Below are 17,974 nucleotides of genomic sequence, written 5' to 3'. Positions count from 1 at the left end.
GACGGCAGCAGTTCATGTTGTTCATGCTGCTGACGGCAGCTACCAGCTCTTAGCTACCTCGTATCAGCATTTTAAAACCTGCTGATTTCATGTGAAGTATGATTGATTCTGTGTATGGTGTTCCGCAATTCTAATTCGAATAGCATTGATTGGTTGCAAAAAGGCCCAAATTTTCGAAAACAGTTGTCGGTCATGCAGGCATACATGCAAAATGGAATGGTTATATCGTTAATTCCACAAGGAGGTCTTCGTTCAAAATTGCTTATGATCAGACCATTCTGGACTATAAGGACGTATATGATCAGACCATGAGCACCTATGGTCCTACGGTGGCTCGTCCAAACTCGTCCACTCGAGTTTGTTTAGATTTATTGTGTCCTTTATCCTGATGGGGATCATAATGATGCAAGGACTGCAAAATTACAATGGAGCTCTGAAAGAGAAGAGAAGCAGCAGTTCTGAACCGGAAAAGGGTGACAATGGCACTGCACTCCACGATGATAAGTACCGTGGAGAATACCCGGTACACTCTTCTAACTCTTGTTAAAAATGGAAAAATTCAAAACTGCTCCATCAAAGTCAAAAATCAACTTCAAAAGGCAAAATTTGTATGATTAAAACAAATTCTAGCTTCACTAGGTCCTGGCAAGGCAAAACTTTTTGCGCCCAATGATATCAACCCATTACTAATTTGATGGGGGATTGCAAACAAAAAAATCTCCCTCAGGCATAGATGATATACACGTACACTATTTCAGATTGAAATTATCTTTTCATCACATGGAAAAAGTTCTGGATGCGGTTACGCGTCTTAATCATCAAAATAGATATGGATAAGATGGGTTTGTGTTTAGATAGAGTTGGGTTTGTGGACCTATTGTGTTAGTTCCAGTGTTGTTTACCTCACAAACAGACAGCTGAGAGTACACTATTTCACAGATGGTGCATGCATGGAATTCGACAAGGATCTACAAACACTCAAAGATGATGGATCACCCACAAATGCAGTGTAAGCTACCTAGCTGAAGCAAATATTTTTGTTCCGACCCCTCTTGAGGGGGTAGGAACTATATACTCAAACGGGTTTGTTTTTGTTCAGACAATTTTGGCCGATCGATATATTCGCAGAGAGTTGAGACTGGCATCATTAGAAGGCTCGTCTAGCGTAGAATATGGAATTAAAAAGATTTTTTTAATTTTGGTTTTTTACAGGGAGTTATCGAGGTTTAAACTTTTGAGAAAAAAGAGTGAATTCCGTTGATTTTATTCACAGTTTCCGGAATTCTTGACTAAAATTTCGTCAATTTTGCTGAAATTTGTTAATTTTTTTGTTAAAAAGTGTTGTTGATTTTAGTTTTCAGGACAAAAAATATTGTCGACTATTTTAGTTTAAATTTTGTGTCAAAAATTCTGGCTAAAGATTTCAAAATTCAGACTTTTTCATCAAAAAAGCACGAAACAAGTTTCTTTAGTTCACATTGATTAAATTCGCAGGAATTAAACACCCGAAAAACCGCTAACGCAATCTTTGTAGACTCAAAAAGGAGGCTGTTTCTACTTAACTTTCCGTGGAGAGTGCTCTGTTATTAAAACTTTGCCGTTTTTTGCTAACTTTACTTGTTGATTATCAAAAGCTCAGCATTTATTTTTTGATATTTTAACTAACAAATTATTATATCAGTTTTCACGTTTTTTTGTTTTGTCATGTTATCACGTTATCGACAGTTCATATGTCACATTATTGGCGGTCGTTCAAATAAAGGCACAATTGTTAATATAAAAATCCTTTTAAATTTGGATCATTGTTTTAACTGGTTCGACATTACTTTCTCGAAGAATTTCCCGTACAATGACCAAATATCGTTAGATTTGCATAGAAAAACAGATGAGCCAATAATCTGATATTATCAAATAGCTGATGGATTTCACGACTTTGAAAAAATTATTTTCAAAAAAAAATTCCTAACTTCGCATTTTTGTTCATCTTTGTCTGTTTGTTACCTAGTGTCGTTAATTACAGGCCAAAAATGACATTATTGTGTCAAAGGAAGGGTTTCAAAGGGGATTGGTGTCAAAATATATAGTAATTTTAAAGGATTCGTTATGACTTTACTGGATTCGACAAGGGTTTTTCACAAAAAAGTAAATTAGTTTTTTCGTTTTCGTCATAGTTGACGTTGTTTTTTGTAGACGTAAGACATATTCTGGCTACTTGAAGCTCTCAAGGGCTTCCTTTGAAAAAAAACAAACTATATAAACGTTTCCTTTTTTAATTATTGGCGTTTATGATTTTGGAAATAATTTTTTTTCGAAAAAATATCAAGTATTATTATTTTGCCTTTTTTTGTCCACTTGTTACCTAAGTTCATGATTGAGAGGTCACATGATACATTATGGGTGTTTGAAGAAAATGAAATTAAACATGTTTAGAGGGCCAAGCTGTGGCTTTATGAATTCAATAGTGTTTTCCGGTAAGTTTATTTTATTTGATTTTTTGATTGTTTTCTACTTGTTGTTCTTTTTGTAACCGCACAAAAAGTGAATACCGACAGTTCTTAATTCCCTTCTAAAGAATCATTGGTAATTTTAAACCTATGGGCCATTTCAGTTGATTTCTAATGTTTTTCATTTCTTTGAAAATAATTGATTTTTAAAAAAAATAAGCGAATTTTCCACATTTACTGTTTTTGTTCTTTATTGTCGAATTGTTATCAAACCTTATTATGGACTGGTCCCATATCTTTTCTGCTGGTTATTTTATTTAATTACAGTTTTATATGACGCTATTTTGTCTTTGTTGTCAAGTTCTGTTTATTAAAACGGACATAAAATTTGTTGTAATTAACGTTTGTTGTTGTTGGATTTTGCTGTTCGCCCTGATTCGCTTTCTTAGTATTGGCATATATCATCAATTCATTGCATTTTTTATCTTTTATTACTCCACTCAGTTTTTCACTTTGGAGACTATCTTTTTTTCATACACCAATTTTTTTAAAAAATACCTGAGTTTTTGTGTTTTTCTATCTGTTCCTCTTTACATTTATGTCAAAATTGTGGTTGAGCGGTGTCGGAACTTTATGTGCAACCGCACATTACCGAGCCTCCTTGTTTAGAACAAAAATTCAATTTTTCTAGCTAAGAACGCGACCAAAGTTTGCGCGACGCATCGTTTTGAGATTACCCAGAGAACCAAAACTTGATATACCTTGATAGTGAACATACTAAAACATACTAATCTTGCCATAAGTTCTTTCCATGTTACTTGGCAAGATAACATCAATATTTGTAATGGAATTTGCAACATCATTGCATAGGCATCAAGAAGTAAGATTTTGGCGAGATCACCAATAAATATTAACCATTAAATAAATAAATATATATATATATATATATATATATATATATATAAGACAAAACCAAATAAAAAAATTATAAAGAATTTTTGTACAAAAGAACTTTTTAGTAAGATAGATCACGAATTCATAAGATCAAGTAATAATTATAAAGATTTATCGAGAATTATTAATTTTTTTGGAAATTTCAGCTCCCGTTAGTTTATTAAACAAGAGTTGAGCCTAATTTTTCGAGTATATAAAGGTTTTTAATCTAAAAGGCAGCTCGGTAATGACATAGTAAATACCTTATACAGGACGGCCACCTGTGTTGAGGCTGTGTTGAGAACTCAAAATGTTCTTTTTTATCTACTTAACCTCTTTTTATGAGCAACAAAACAAGATGATTAATTGATTGCTCCCAACAGACCAAATTTCATTTATTTGAAATTAATTGTTTTTTAAAAGTAATTAGCGAATTTTTCACATTTACTGTTTTTGTTCTTCATTGTCTAATTATTAATCAGCTTTATCATGGACTTGACTCAAATCTTTTCTGGTTGTTATTTTGTTTAGTTACTGTTTTATCTGACGCTATTTTGACTTTTTTATCAAGTTTTGTTTATTAAAACGGACATAAAAATTTGATGTAATTAATGTTTGTTGTTGTTGGATTTTGCTGTTCGTCTTGATTCGCTTTCTTAATATTGGCATATATCATCAATCCATTGCAGGTTTTATCTTTTATTACTCCACTGTGTTTTGTGCTTTGGAGGCTATCTTTTTGTTCATACACCAATTTTTTTTTAAATAACTGAATTTTTTGGTTTTTCTATTTGTTACTCATTACATTTATGCCAAAATTGTGGTTGAGCGGGGTCGGAACCCTATGTGCAATCGCACATTACCATTACCGAGCCTCCTTATTTAGAATAAAAAATCGATTTTTCTAGCTTAGAACGCGACCAAAGTTTGCGCGATGCATCGTTTTGAGATTACCCAGAGAACCAAAACTTGATATACCTTGATGGTGAACATACTAAAACATACTAATCTTGCCATAAGTTCTTTCCATGTTACTTGGCGAGATAACATCAATATTTGTAAGGGAATTTGCAACATCATTGCATAGGCATCAAGAAGTAAGATTTTGGCGAGATAACCAATAAATATTAACCATTGAATAAATAAATAAATATATATTAGACAAAACAAAATAAAAAAATTATAAAGAATTTTTGTACAAAAGAACTTTTAATTAAGATAGATCACGAATTCATAAGATCAAGTAATAATTATAAAGATTTATCGAGAATTATCAAACTTTTTGGAAATTTCAGCTCCCGATAGCTTATTAAACAAGATTTGAGCCTAATTTTTCGAGTATATAAAGTTTTTTTAATCTAAAAGGCAGCTCGGTAATGACATAGTAAATACCTTATACAGGACGGCCACCTGTGTTGAGGCCGTGTTGAGAACTCAAAATGTTCTTTTTTATCTACTTAACCTCTTTTTATGAGCGACAAAACAAGATGATTAATTGATTGCTCTCGACAGACCAAAATAAATATCCCCCAGTTAGTCTGAATTAGCAATTAGCAGCTGCTGGTGAGAAATTAGAAATGAAATATATAGGTAATTGAGTTTTCAGGGGAAAAAGGCACCATTGTTCATCTAATTCATAAGCATAGAAAGACAGCAATCACAACCAATAAATCTTTAAACATAATGAAATCTATAGCTTCCAATGTAGAATAATAGATTAATTTGAGTTTGAGCATAGAAAACCCCGGAGAGCGCTGATTACTGCAGATTCTTGTATGAAAAAGAAGAAACGGACACGTAGAAAATAGCCACCATAGCTTTTGTAGTGAGCGCAGCTGTGTCTTCGGGCCGAGACTCTTTCTAAATTTACAACAAAACTTTTTAACCCAAGAGATAGAAAGCTACCCTTGATGCCCTGTACCATATTCTACTAACTTGGCCTCCAGAGAAGTTGATTTTTTCTTTTCTCTTCTTAGATCCACAAGTACATCTTCCTTAAACGTAGAACAATTTTTGCTTCAAGTTCAAACCTTTACCGCTTCCTAAAATATAACTTATTTTTAAAGCTTCATTTTCTATCCTTCCGAAATAGGTATGTGTTCATTGTGTCTTTAACTACTCTTTATTCGGAGAAGTGTCCACAACTGATATTGATTTAATTGTTCCGACCCCTCTTGGGGGGGGGGAACTATATACTCGACTGGGTTTTTTTTTGTTCAGTCAATTTTGGCCGATCGATATATTCATCGTAGAGAGTTGAGACTGGTATCATTAGAAAGCTTGTCCAGCGTAGAATATGAAATTAAAAAGATGTTTTTGATTTTCGTTTTTGACAGGGAGATATCGAGGTTTAAACTTTCGAGAAAATAGAGTGAATTCCGTTGATTTCATTCACCTTTTCTCGGAATTTTTGACTACATTTTCGCCAATTTTGATAAAATTTAACAAGATTTTCCATGAAAATGTGGTTGATTTTATGTTTCAAGACAAAATTTATTATCGGCTATTTTCATTAAATTTTTTTGGTCTCAAATTCAGGCTAAAAAATTCGCAACAAATTCTGACTTTTTCTTCAAGCACAGCACGAAATAACTTCTTTAGTCCATTCTGATTAATTTTGTAGGAAGTGCACACCCAAACACCACTAACACGATCTTTGTAGACTGAAAATGGGGCTAATTCCACTTCAACTTCCGTTGACAGTGCTCTGTAAATAAAAATTGGCGTTTTTTGCTAACTTTATTCGTTGATTATCAAAAACGCAGCATTTACTTTTGATTTTTTGACAAATAGAATATCTATATCAATGACATTCCCTAAATTAAATATTCCTAATGGACAATCAACATTAGCAGGACTAGTTCTGTACCAATCTTGGACCGTTACACCAACAAAATAATTCGGATTGTCATCAGTCGGATTTTATTAAAAAAAAATTCAATCTTTTTTATATTAATTAAATAACAGAACACTTCAAATCAAAGCTCACTAGTGATAGGTCCTATTAGTTTCCTAATTAGCTCGAATTTTATTTATCTAGTTGATTGTTTGAAAGCTTATGGTCGTTTAGACTTTTAAAATATTTGATTTTTAAATAAAATATGGCTCATTGAATTTTTCCTCCATTTTTCTCTAACTTTGGTCAACTTGTAGCTTAGTGTCAGCAATCAAAGAGTGCTCCTGTTTTTAAGCTGAATTCAAGTTTAATCTTTATTGCGGTTTCACGGCCTAAATTATGGTGTTCTGGCTTTGATACTACTAGATATCACAAAATTTTTTAAATTTTTAGGTATTTGCCCATTTTTCATGTTTTCTAATTTTATCAAATTATCACAATACTTTCAGTTCATGTATCACATTTTTCGCGTTCAAAATAACGCACATTTGATAATATTTAAATCCTTAAGGATAAAGATTGTGGTTCTTTACCGCTTCGACAATACTTTCTCGAAGAATTTAAGTGAATTTTTTAATTTTGTTTTCAACTGTCGTTTTTACTTTGCTTTTTAGTCGTATGTAATTTCCTGTACCATAGCCCGGTTTGATTGGCTTTTTCTGTAGGAGTAGATGGATGAGCCGATGTTCTGATATTAGAAGTAAGATAATGGCTTTCATGACTTTGAAAACAATTGTTTTCTAAAAAGAAAAAAAACATTTCAACTTTGCAACTTTGTTCCTTTTATTTTCTGTGTGTTACCTGAACTCGTTAATTAAAGTTTAAATATGACATTATTGTTGTCAAAGGAAGGTTTCAAAAAGGATTGGTGCCACAAAATCTAAAGTTTTTAAAGAATTCGTTATGAATTTACTGGCTTCGACACGTGTTTTTTTTTACAAAAAAAAGTAATTTAATTTTTGATTTTTGTGATATATGACGTTCTTTTTGTAGACGTAAAACATATTCTGGATAATTACAGGTCTCGAGGGCTTTCTTTGGAAGAATAAACGAACCTATTCAATTTTTTCATTTCGTAATTAATGGCTTTCATGTCTTTGGAAATAAATTTTTTTCGATAAAATTAAGTTTTACATAATCTTGATTTTTTCTTTTTGGTCTAATTGTTACCTAGTTTCATTAATGACAGGTCACATAATGCAATTCAAAGGAAAGTGTCCAAGGGGATTGGTGTCACAAAATATAATGTTTTAAGAGAATTCGTTATGACTTAACTGGCTTCCACACGGGTTTTTCACAAAAAAAAGTAAATTAATTTTTGATTTTTGTCATGTTTGACGTTCTTTTTGTAGGAGTAAGACATATTCTGGATAATTTCAGTTTTCAAGGACTTCTTTTGGAAGAATGGATGAACCTATTCAACTTTTTGATTTGAAGTTAATGGCTTTCATGTCATTGGAAATAAAGTTTTTAAGAAAAAAAACAAGTGTTACATAATTTTGCTTTTTCTTTTTTATCTAATTGTTGCTTATTTTCATTAATGAGCGGCCAAACAATACATTGTCGGTGTTCGACGAAGGCGCAATCAAACATATTTTGGGGGCAAAAGTCTGGCTTTACGGCTTCCAAAGCATTTTCAGGCAAATTTTAATTGATTTTTTAGTTTGTTGTCTATTTGTTGTTCTTTTTGTAACTGCATAAAAAAATGAATATCAAGAGTTCTTAACTCCTTTTTATAAATACCTGGTTAATTGTTAACCTGTGGGATATATAAGTTGACTCCTAATGGTTTTCATTACTTTAAAATAAATTTTTTTTTTGAAAAAGTTCAGCGAATTTTCTAACTTTAAAGTTTCTGTTCTTTTTTGTCTAATTGTTACCAAGCTTTATTATGAACTGGTAAATAACCATTTTTTTCTGGTGAATTACAATTTATTTTGTTTATTTTCAGTTTTATCTGACGCTATTTTGACTTTGTTTTTAAGTTTTGTTTTATAAAACGGACATAAATTTTTTGATGTAATTAATGTTTGTTGTTTTTGTTTGATTTTGACGTTCGTCTTCGCTCGCTTTCTTCATATCGGCGTATCTCATCAATCTAATGCTTCAATTTTTACTCCACTGAGATTTTTGCTTTGGAGGCTATCTTTTCGTTCATACACCAGTTTTTTTTTGAAAAATAATTGAATTTTTTTGTGTTTTTTTTATCTGTTCTTCATTTGGTAGACAATCATGCCAAAATTGTGGATGAGCGGGGTCGGAACCTTATGTGCAATCGCACATTACCACGCCGCCTTGTTTGGGTTAGTATTTCAACAATAAATTTGATTTAAAAATACTTTTTTCTAATCCTAATTGTTTCAAAAACTGGTTTTTGATGTGCTAAGATCTTATATAAAGTTTTTTTAATCTATAAAGGCAGCTCGGTAATGACATAGTAAATACCTTATACAGGACGGCCACCTGTGTTGAGGCTGTGTTGAGAACTCAAAATGTTCTTTTTTATCTACTTAACCTCTTTTTATGAGCGACAAAACAAGATGATTAATTGATTGCTCTCGACAGACCAAAATAAATATCCCCCAGTTAGTCTGAATTAGCAATTAGCAGCTGCTGGTGAGAAATTAGAAATGAAATATATAGGTAATTGAGTTTTCAGGGGAAAAAGGCACCATTGTTCATCTAATTAATAAGCATAGAAAGACAGCAATCACAACCAATAAATCTTTAAACATAATGAAATCTATAGCTTCCAATGTAGAATAATAGATTAATTTGAGTTTGAGCATAGAAAACCCTGGAGAGCGCTGATTACTGCAGATTCTTGTATGAAAAAGAAGAAACGGACACGTAGAAAATAGCCACCATAGCTTTTGTAGTGAGCGCAGCTGTGTCTTCGGACCGAGACTCTTTCTAAATTTACAACAAAACTTTTTAACCCAAGAGATAGAAAGCTACCCTTGATGCCCTGTACCATATTCTACTAACTTGGCCTCCAGAGAAGTTGATTTTTTCTTTTTTCTTCTTAGATCCACAAGTACATCTTCCTTAAACGTAGAACAATTTTTGCTTCAAGTTCAAACCTTTACCGCTTCCTAAAATATAACTTATTTTTAAAGCTTCATTTTCTATCCTTCCGAAATAGGTATGTGTTCATTGTGTCTTTAACTACTCTTTATTCGGAGAAGTGTCCACAACTGATATTGATTTAATTGTTCCGACCCCTCTTGGGGGGGGAACTATATACTCGACTGGGTTTTTTTTTGTTCAGTCAATTTTGGCCGATCGATATATTCATCGTAGAGAGTTGAGACTGGTATCATTAGAAAGCTTGTCCAGCGTAGAATATGAAATTAGAAAGATGTTTTTGATTTTCGTTTTTGACAGGGAGATATCGAGGTTTAAACTTTCGAGAAAATAGAGTGAATTCCGTTGATTTCATTCACCTTTTCTCGGAATTTTTGACTAAATTTTCGCCAATTTTGATAAAATTTAACAAGATTTTCCATGAAAATGTGGTTGATTTTATGTTTCAAGACAAAATTTATTATCGGTTATTTTCATTAAATTTTTTTGGTCTCAAATTCAGGCTAAAAAATTCGCAACAAATTCTGACTTTTTCTTCAAGCACAGCACGAAATAACTTCTTTAGTCCATTCTGATTAATTTTGTAGGAAGTGCACACCCAAACACCACTAACACGATCTTTGTAGACTGAAAATGGGGCTAATTCCACTTCAACTTCCGTTGACAGTGCTCTGTAAATAAAACTTGGCGTTTTTTGCTAACTTTATTCGTTGATTATCAAAAACGCAGCATTTACTTTTGATTTTTTGACAAATAGAATATCTATATCAATGACATTCCCTAAATTAAATATTCCTAATGGACAATCAACATTAGCAGGACTAGTTCTGTACCAATCTTGGACCGTTACACCAACAAAATAATTCGGATTGTCATCAGTCGGATTTTATTAAAAAAAAATTCAATCTTTTTTATATTAATTAAATAACAGAACACTTCAAATCAAAGCTCACTAGTGATAGGTCCTATTAGTTTCCTAATTAGCTCGAATTTTATTTATCTAGTTGATTGTTTGAAAGCTTATGGTCGTTTAGACTTTTAAAATATTTGATTTTTAAATAAAATATGGCTCATTGAATTTTTCCTCCATTTTTCTCTAACTTTGGTCAACTTGTAGCTTAGTGTCAGCAATCAAAGAGTGCTCCTTTTTTTAAGCTGAATTCAAGTTTAATCTTTATTGCGGTTTCACGGCCTAAATTATGGTGTTCTGGCTTTGATACTACTAGATATCACAAAATTTTTTAAATTTTTAGGTATTTGCCCATTTTTCATGTTTTCTAATTTTATCAAATTATCACAATACTTTCAGTTCATGTATCACATTTTTCGCGTTCAAAATAACGCACATTTGAAAATATTTAAATCCTTAAGGATAAAGATTGTGGTTCTTTACCGCTTCGACAATACTTTCTCGAAGAATTTATGTGAATTTTTTAATTTTGTTTTCAACTGTCGTTTTTACTTTGCTTTTTAGTCGTATGTAATTTCCTGTACCATAGCCCGGTTTGATTGGCTTTTTCTGTAGGAGTAGATGGATGAGCCGATGTTCTGATATTAGAAATAAGATAATGGCTTTCATGACTTTGAAAACAATTTTTTTCTAAAAAGAAAAAAAAAACATTTCAACTTTGCAACTTTGTTCCTTTTATTTTCTGTGTGTTACCTGAACTCGTTAATTAAAGTTTAAATATGACATTATTGTTGTCAAAGGAAGGTTTCAAAAAGGATTGGTGCCACAAAATCTAAAGTTTTTAAAGAATTCGTTATGAATTTACTGGCTTCGACACGTGTTTTTTTTACAAAAAAAGTAATTTAATTTTTGATTTTTGTGATATATGACGTTCTTTTTGTAGACGTAAAACATATTCTGGATAATTACAGGTCTCGAGGGCTTTCTTTGGAAGAAAAAACGAACCTATTCAATTTTTTCATTTCGTAATTAATGGCTTTCATGTCTTTGGAAATAAATTTTTTTCGATAAAATTAAGTTTTACATAATCTTGATTTTTTCTTTTTGGTCTAATTGTTACCTAGTTTCATTAATGACAGGTCACATAATGCAATCAAAGGAAAGTGTCCAAGGGGATTGGTGTCACAAAATATAATGTTTTAAGAGAATTCGTTATGACTTAACTGGCTTCCACACGGGTTTTTCACAAAAAAAAGTAAATTAATTTTTGATTTTTGTCATGTTTGACGTTCTTTTTGTAGGAGTAAGACATATTCTGGATAATTTCAGTTTTCAAGGACTTCTTTTGGAAGAATGGATGAACCTATTCAACTTTTTGATTTGAAGTTAATGGCTTTCATGTCATTGGAAATAAAGTTTTTAAGAAAAAAAACAAGTGTTACATAATTTTGCTTTTTCTTTTTTATCTAATTGTTGCTTATTTTCATTAATGAGCGGCCAAACAATACATTGTCGGTGTTCGACGAAGGCGCAATCAAACATATTTTGGGGGCAAAAGTCTGGCTTTACGGCTTCCAAAGCATTTTCAGGCAAATTTTAATTGATTTTTTAGTTTGTTGTCTATTTGTTGTTCTTTTTGTAACTGCATAAAAAAATGAATATCAAGAGTTCTTAACTCCTTTTTATAAATACCTGGTTAATTGTTAACCTGTGGGATATATAAGTTGACTCCTAATGGTTTTCATTACTTTAAAATAAATTTTTTTTTTGAAAAAGTTCAGCGAATTTTCTAACTTTAAAGTTTCTGTTCTTTTTTGTCTAATTGTTACCAAGCTTTATTATGAACTGGTAAATAACCATTTTTTTCTGGTGAATTACAATTTATTTTGTTTATTTTCAGTTTTATCTGACGCTATTTTGACTTTGTTTTTAAGTTTTGTTTTATAAAACGGACATAAATTTTTTGATGTAATTAATGTTTGTTGTTTTTGTTTGATTTTGACGTTCGTCTTCGCTCGCTTTCTTCATATCGGCGTATCTCATCAATCTAATGCTTCAATTTTTACTCCACTGAGATTTTTGCTTTGGAGGCTATCTTTTCGTTCATACACCAGTTTTTTTTTTGAAAAATAATTGAATTTTTTTGTGTTTTTTTTATCTGTTCTTCATTTGGTAGACAATCATGCCAAAATTGTGGATGAGCGGGGTCGGAACCTTATGTGCAATCGCACATTACCACGCCGCCTTGTTTGGGTTAGTATTTCAACAATAAATTTGATTTAAAAATACTTTTTTCTAATCCTAATTGTTTCAAAAACTGGTTTTTGATGTGCTAAGATCTTTCAAAATTTTAATAAGTTGCGCCAATAAATTTAACTGAGACATCTTGCTAAGATCTGGTCAAAGTGTTTTATGAAGTTTTTGACTATCATGGTCTGGATAAGATGCTTCAAGTCTTGCAAGAGTTATCAAGCTCTTGCAAGGTGACTTAGCAAGGTGTATCAATTATCGTTTCACTCGGGTTTGAAAAATTCGCTTTTTTATCTTTTGAAAGATGTTCTAATAAGATGCAAAATTAGGTTGCTTTTTGAAAATTTTCTAGAAATTGATTTCAATTTCCAAGCAAATTAGGACCATAATGACTACATGCACTTTTTTCAATTTTCAAAAAGAGTTTTACACAAGAAAGCACGTTGTTCAATAGAAATCCATTGATTTTCAATCCAATTTGTCGGCATGTAAAATCAATTGATTGGCCATAAAAGTTACTCACTAAATAACAGCCACTAGTAAAACAAAACCAAAGACTGATCAGTATTCTCAAAACTCCAGTCCTAAACAGACTGCTGAGCAAAATCAAGATTCTAAACTGCTTTTTGCTTTCAATCATTCTAATAAACAGTTGTCATCAACATTGATGCCCAGTGGATTATTTACCATCTGTGCCCGATACTGATTCGACATGGTTAAGAAAAGTCATGCAAGTTTTCAGCCATAACAACATCAGAAATCTTGAAAAACAGTCAATTTAACAAAAACTCGAAACTGAAAACTGATTAATTTATACTAAACCACTGTAATCCTTTATTAATTCAATAATCAAATCAATCTCACAAAGTTCCTAAGGCGGCCAATTTAGCAACAGTTAATGCTCTCTACCGACATCCCGATCGCCACCCAGACTTGGCTCTCAGGGCATTCTAGAGCTGTACCATAATTGTCCAATATTAAGCATGACTAAGCCAGAGTGTTACAAGTGCAAAAACGAATTTTCATTCTTACCATACTAACATTCCAACTAGCATGAGGGGATGAAATACAGATAGCTCTATCAATTCAGTTATCACTGCTCATTTTTAAGACCATCATGAGTAAGTACATTGTGTGTTATAGGGAAAACTATCAGTTCCTGATTGCTGGTCGGGCAATGTCAGTGGTTGGCATTCTGCTCACTTGTGTCGTCTCTTTCCTCGTTGAGATGGGAACTCGCAATAGATGTATGCTGTGCATTGCTGCCATACTCAACATTATAGACATCATTGCACAGGTTGGAGTCAGAAATAAGTTATATTAAAACAGGCACGCGTGGGTTATAAATTGCCGAAAGTGGGCAGTGCCGGAAGTAAAAATGCCAGAAGTTGATATATAAATAGCCACAAGTTGACTATCGTTGATTTCGACATTTTCAAAAGTGCAAGTAGCGCGTTTTATGCAAGGTTACGTGACTCGGTTGCAGTCACTTCGAGATTCTGGCTGAACTTCTGGAACCGCTACGTTTTCGGTGACTTGAAGGAGATGCAGGTAACCTATACACTAATCACAGCCACTCGTCAGGTGAACACAATTGAACTATGAAGAATCGCAAATGAACAATCTAAGAAAAGTCCCGGTCAGGTGTCCAGCGTTATTGGATTTCCAGTGGAAAAATTCAAATCAGAAGTGAAACTAAACTACATTTAATTGGTGTTGATAATAATATTGGAAAAAAAGAACAGAATATAAATAACAGTAAACATAATTTGGAATAGTGTTAAGGTGCTTCCACTCTTATCTCCCATTTCTAACTGCCCGGGTCGAGGTGTCACCGCCATTCAACTCAAAATTATGTAAGATGAGCGATGAATGCGGGAAGTTTTTTGTAAGACAAGCGGTGGATGCGGTGAAATAACATAAAATCAGGCGGTGAATGCGGAGAAATAATAACTTTATCGCCTGGTATTTCACCCTCGAATTTAGCGGTGAATCTATATAAATTCACCGCTCTGAAAAAAGTTATCAAATTATGTGAGATAAGCGGTGATTTCGATGAAATTACATAAATTCACCACTTAACTTAGTGTTGAACTTAGACAAATTCACCGCTTAGAAAAAGTTGTTAAAATTGAGTGAGGTCAGCAGTGAAATCGGTGAAATTAATGGGGAGTAAGGCAGGAATTGTTAGATTTAACCACCCACTAAAACTACCCCTTAATGTTACATCTTTATGACCTTTTTTCTAAGCTATGAATATATGTAATTTCACCAATAGAGTAAGCGGTGAACTTAAAAAAATTACCACATTTCACCGATAAAATATGTAAATTCACCGCTAAAGATCGCAAATTTTACAAAAATTCACCGCGCATGTTTTACAAAAAGTAAAATGAATTTGATTTATATTCAAAACAGAAATACTTGAAGTTAGTGAGAAGTGGCGCAGAGTAAGAAGAGGTGGCGGAGATGCGGACTGGTTTCGCATCCGTGTAAAGACAGTAATCTGTAGTAGGCGGTGAATTGTGGTGAATTTTTGTAAGTTCACCGTTTACTCCAACGCTGAAATTACGTAATTTTACCGCATTTCAACGCAAAATTATGAAAAAATTTTGCAGTGAAAAAAAAAAACAATTTTTCACCACTTATATTACATATTTTCCCGATTTTTCCTCGACCAGGGTGTGGTAAAGATCAAATACCTCGACCATCAGGATGGCTAGTGAATACCTACGTCCCAATCGTATAATTTTTGGCATAGCTTAACTTGATCTGCAAATAGATTATATCATGGTTATAAGCAAAACGTCTCCTGTGCAAGCAAGTGATTGACGAAAATTTTCCAACAGTCTATTGAGCAAAAAAAAATAAAACTGAATTGGCAAATATTTGGGGGGAATGCCACAAAAACCCAAAGAAACAGAGCCGATGTAAAAATTAAAGTAGATACTAGGTAATATGCGTTGGCACATAATGTTCCAACCCCCCGTTATCCACAATTTTGCCTTAATTGTCTATCAGACGAGGAAGAGTTAGAAATTTTTTCAAAAAAAAATTACATAATGAACAAAAAAATGCTTCCAACTCAAATCATTTAGAAAGGTTCATAATGCCACATTACTGTGCCGACGATACCTGCCGTTTTTAGGACTTTGAGACAAGACAAAAATTAACAACAACAAAAATTTAAATCCAAAACTCAATGTCTATTTTTTTAATTACAATATCAAAGTCAAAATAGCTTCAAAGAAAACTTTTATTTGGAAAATTGGTGTGTGCTTCAATAGAAAAGACATAGGGCCAGTCTTTGATAAGACTCGGTAAAACGGCAACAAAAAAACAAAAACAGCAAAACTAAAAAAAACGTTTGTTGTTGTTTAAAAAGGTAGTTACAAGCAATTACAGACAGCAATTAGATATCAATGACTTGTCATTATTCATTAAAAGTCATTCGTCTAGAAAAACAGGATACAAATTCAAACAAAAAAAACAAAAAAAATTCATTAAATCTTGCAAGAAAAACGAGTCGAAGGCGTTAAAGCAACCTACTGCGTACAAAAATAAGATAATATCAATTGAGCCTTCTTCGATTACCAAAATGAGACATCTGATTGCTAAAAAAAGAGTTGGTAACAAATACAAAGAAAACAAAATTGAATAGTTTAAAGATACTTTTCGAAAACAATTTCAAGGACATGAAAAAAGCAGAGTGCTAATTTTAAGAAGAGTCTATTTGTTTATTAACAAATTTGATTCCAAAATTATGACAAATTTTAGCTATCAACGGCAATCTGTAAAAAGACTCCTATGCTCATCCATATGAGGTTGCAAGATTTTCATTTGTCCACAATTTGTCCTACGACCACCACAAGAATGACAAACAAAGACAAAAAATCATGTTGATTCTGCGAGAAGACAGTGTTAAATATGGTAAAACCGTAATTGATTCACCGGAATACTAATCAGAACAAATACTAGCGCCACTATTGACGTTCATCTATTAGGAACGCTTATCTATTTCAAATATTAATGTTTTGAATATGGATAACTCGACAAAAATCCAAAAATAAAAGGTGCGTTTTTGATTATTATTGAGTCAAATTAGCAAAAATTCGGCAAAATTGTAAATAAAGAATACACTCAATGGAAACAAAATTAGACTTAGTTTTTCGTGGAGTTAAGGAAGATTGTGTCGTCCGCTTTTTTGTTCTGTTAATCCAGCCAATATATGCAAAAATAGCTAAAAACCTTATTTCGCATCGTTTTTGATGGAATGAAGCTGAATTTTAGCAAAGTTTTTTGGCGGAAAAATAGATCAAACAGTTCAAAAATACTCTTTGGTTTTAAAAAATAAAGCCAACAAAAATCATTCAAATGTTCACAAAATCCAAAAGTAAAAGGTGCGTTTTTGATTATTCTGGAGTCAAATTAGCAACAATTTGGCAAAATAGTAATTTAAGAATACCTGAGGCAAAATTAGACTTAGTTTTTTGTAGAGTTAAGGAAGATTGTGTCGTGCGTTCTTTTGTTGTGTTAATCAGGCAAACCTAAACAAAAATGGCTAAAATTCTTTTTTGGTACCGTTTTTGATGAAAAAAGGCTGAATTTTGAAAAATTTAGCAAAATTTTTTGACAAAAAATTGGGTCAAACAGTACAAAAAGATTCAAAGATTAATTCGGTGAATTTGATGTGGAGTAAGGGAGGAATTGTTAGGTTTAACCCCCCACTAAAAGTACTCCTCAACCTCACATCTTTTGGAAACTTTTTTGTGAGTGGTGAATATATGTAATTTCAGCACTAGAGTAAGCGGTGAAGTTACAAAACATTACCACATTTCACCGCCAAAATATGTAGTTTCACCGCTAAAAAATGCTATTCTTACAAAAATTCACCCGCATGTTTTACAGTAAAGAGGACTATTTGATTTATTTTCAAAACAGAAAAACTTGAAGTTAGTGAGAGGTGGCGCAGAGGAAGAACAAGTGGCGGACATGCGGACAAGTGTTGAAACCGTGTAAGGACGGTAATTCACAGTAAAAATAGATTAAACAGTTCAAAAACACTCTTTGGTTTTAAAAAGTAAAGCCAACAAAAATCAGTCAAATGTTCACAAAATTTTCTAGCAATTCCGTGGAAAAGACGAAATTCAAAAATATTTTTTTATTTATATTTTGTGTACTGGACGGGCTTTCTGGTGATACCAATCACAACCCTCTACAATGAAAATATCGATTGGCCGAAAATGACTGAACAAAAAGACCCAGCTGAGTATTTAGTTCCTCCCACACTAAAGTCGGTCGGATCAACAACTTTAGAAAATGTTAGGTAGGCTAATTAATGTAGCATTGTTCGAAAAGAACATAATTCCAATAGTAATCATTTTCAGAGATTTAATTTCCGTGAAAGATTTTGCAATTGGCTCAATTTTTTCCGATTGCAGAAAATTAGAGACC

General features: G+C 32.4%; 2 protein-coding genes across 4 annotated transcripts in view; one reads left to right on the top strand and one right to left on the bottom strand.

Annotated features, from left to right (window-relative positions):
- Positions 1-17,974, bottom strand: part of LOC142350017 (protein O-mannosyl-transferase TMTC3-like) — a 197,285-nt gene that overhangs the window by 117,828 nt on the left and 61,483 nt on the right. The gene's annotated exons all lie outside the window — the stretch shown is intronic.
- Positions 1-17,974, top strand: part of LOC142349986 (uncharacterized) — a 69,120-nt gene that overhangs the window by 18,764 nt on the left and 32,382 nt on the right. For all 3 annotated transcript variants that reach the window (XM_075401863.1, XM_075401861.1, XM_075401862.1), the window contains exons 2-4: positions 367-523; positions 855-1,009; positions 13,664-13,817. In XM_075401863.1, coding sequence (XP_075257978.1) covers positions 367-523; positions 855-1,009; positions 13,664-13,817 — 466 coding nt within the window. The remainder of the gene's footprint in view (positions 1-366; positions 524-854; positions 1,010-13,663; positions 13,818-17,974) is intronic.

The sequence above is a fragment of the Convolutriloba macropyga genome, chromosome 11 (genome assembly GCF_964194025.1).
Source record: "Convolutriloba macropyga chromosome 11, txConMacr16.3, whole genome shotgun sequence".
Taxonomy (NCBI): Eukaryota; Metazoa; Xenacoelomorpha; order Acoela; family Convolutidae; genus Convolutriloba; species Convolutriloba macropyga.
Note: the sequence above shows the minus strand (reverse complement) of the source record. Positions and strands in the feature narration are given on the sequence as shown.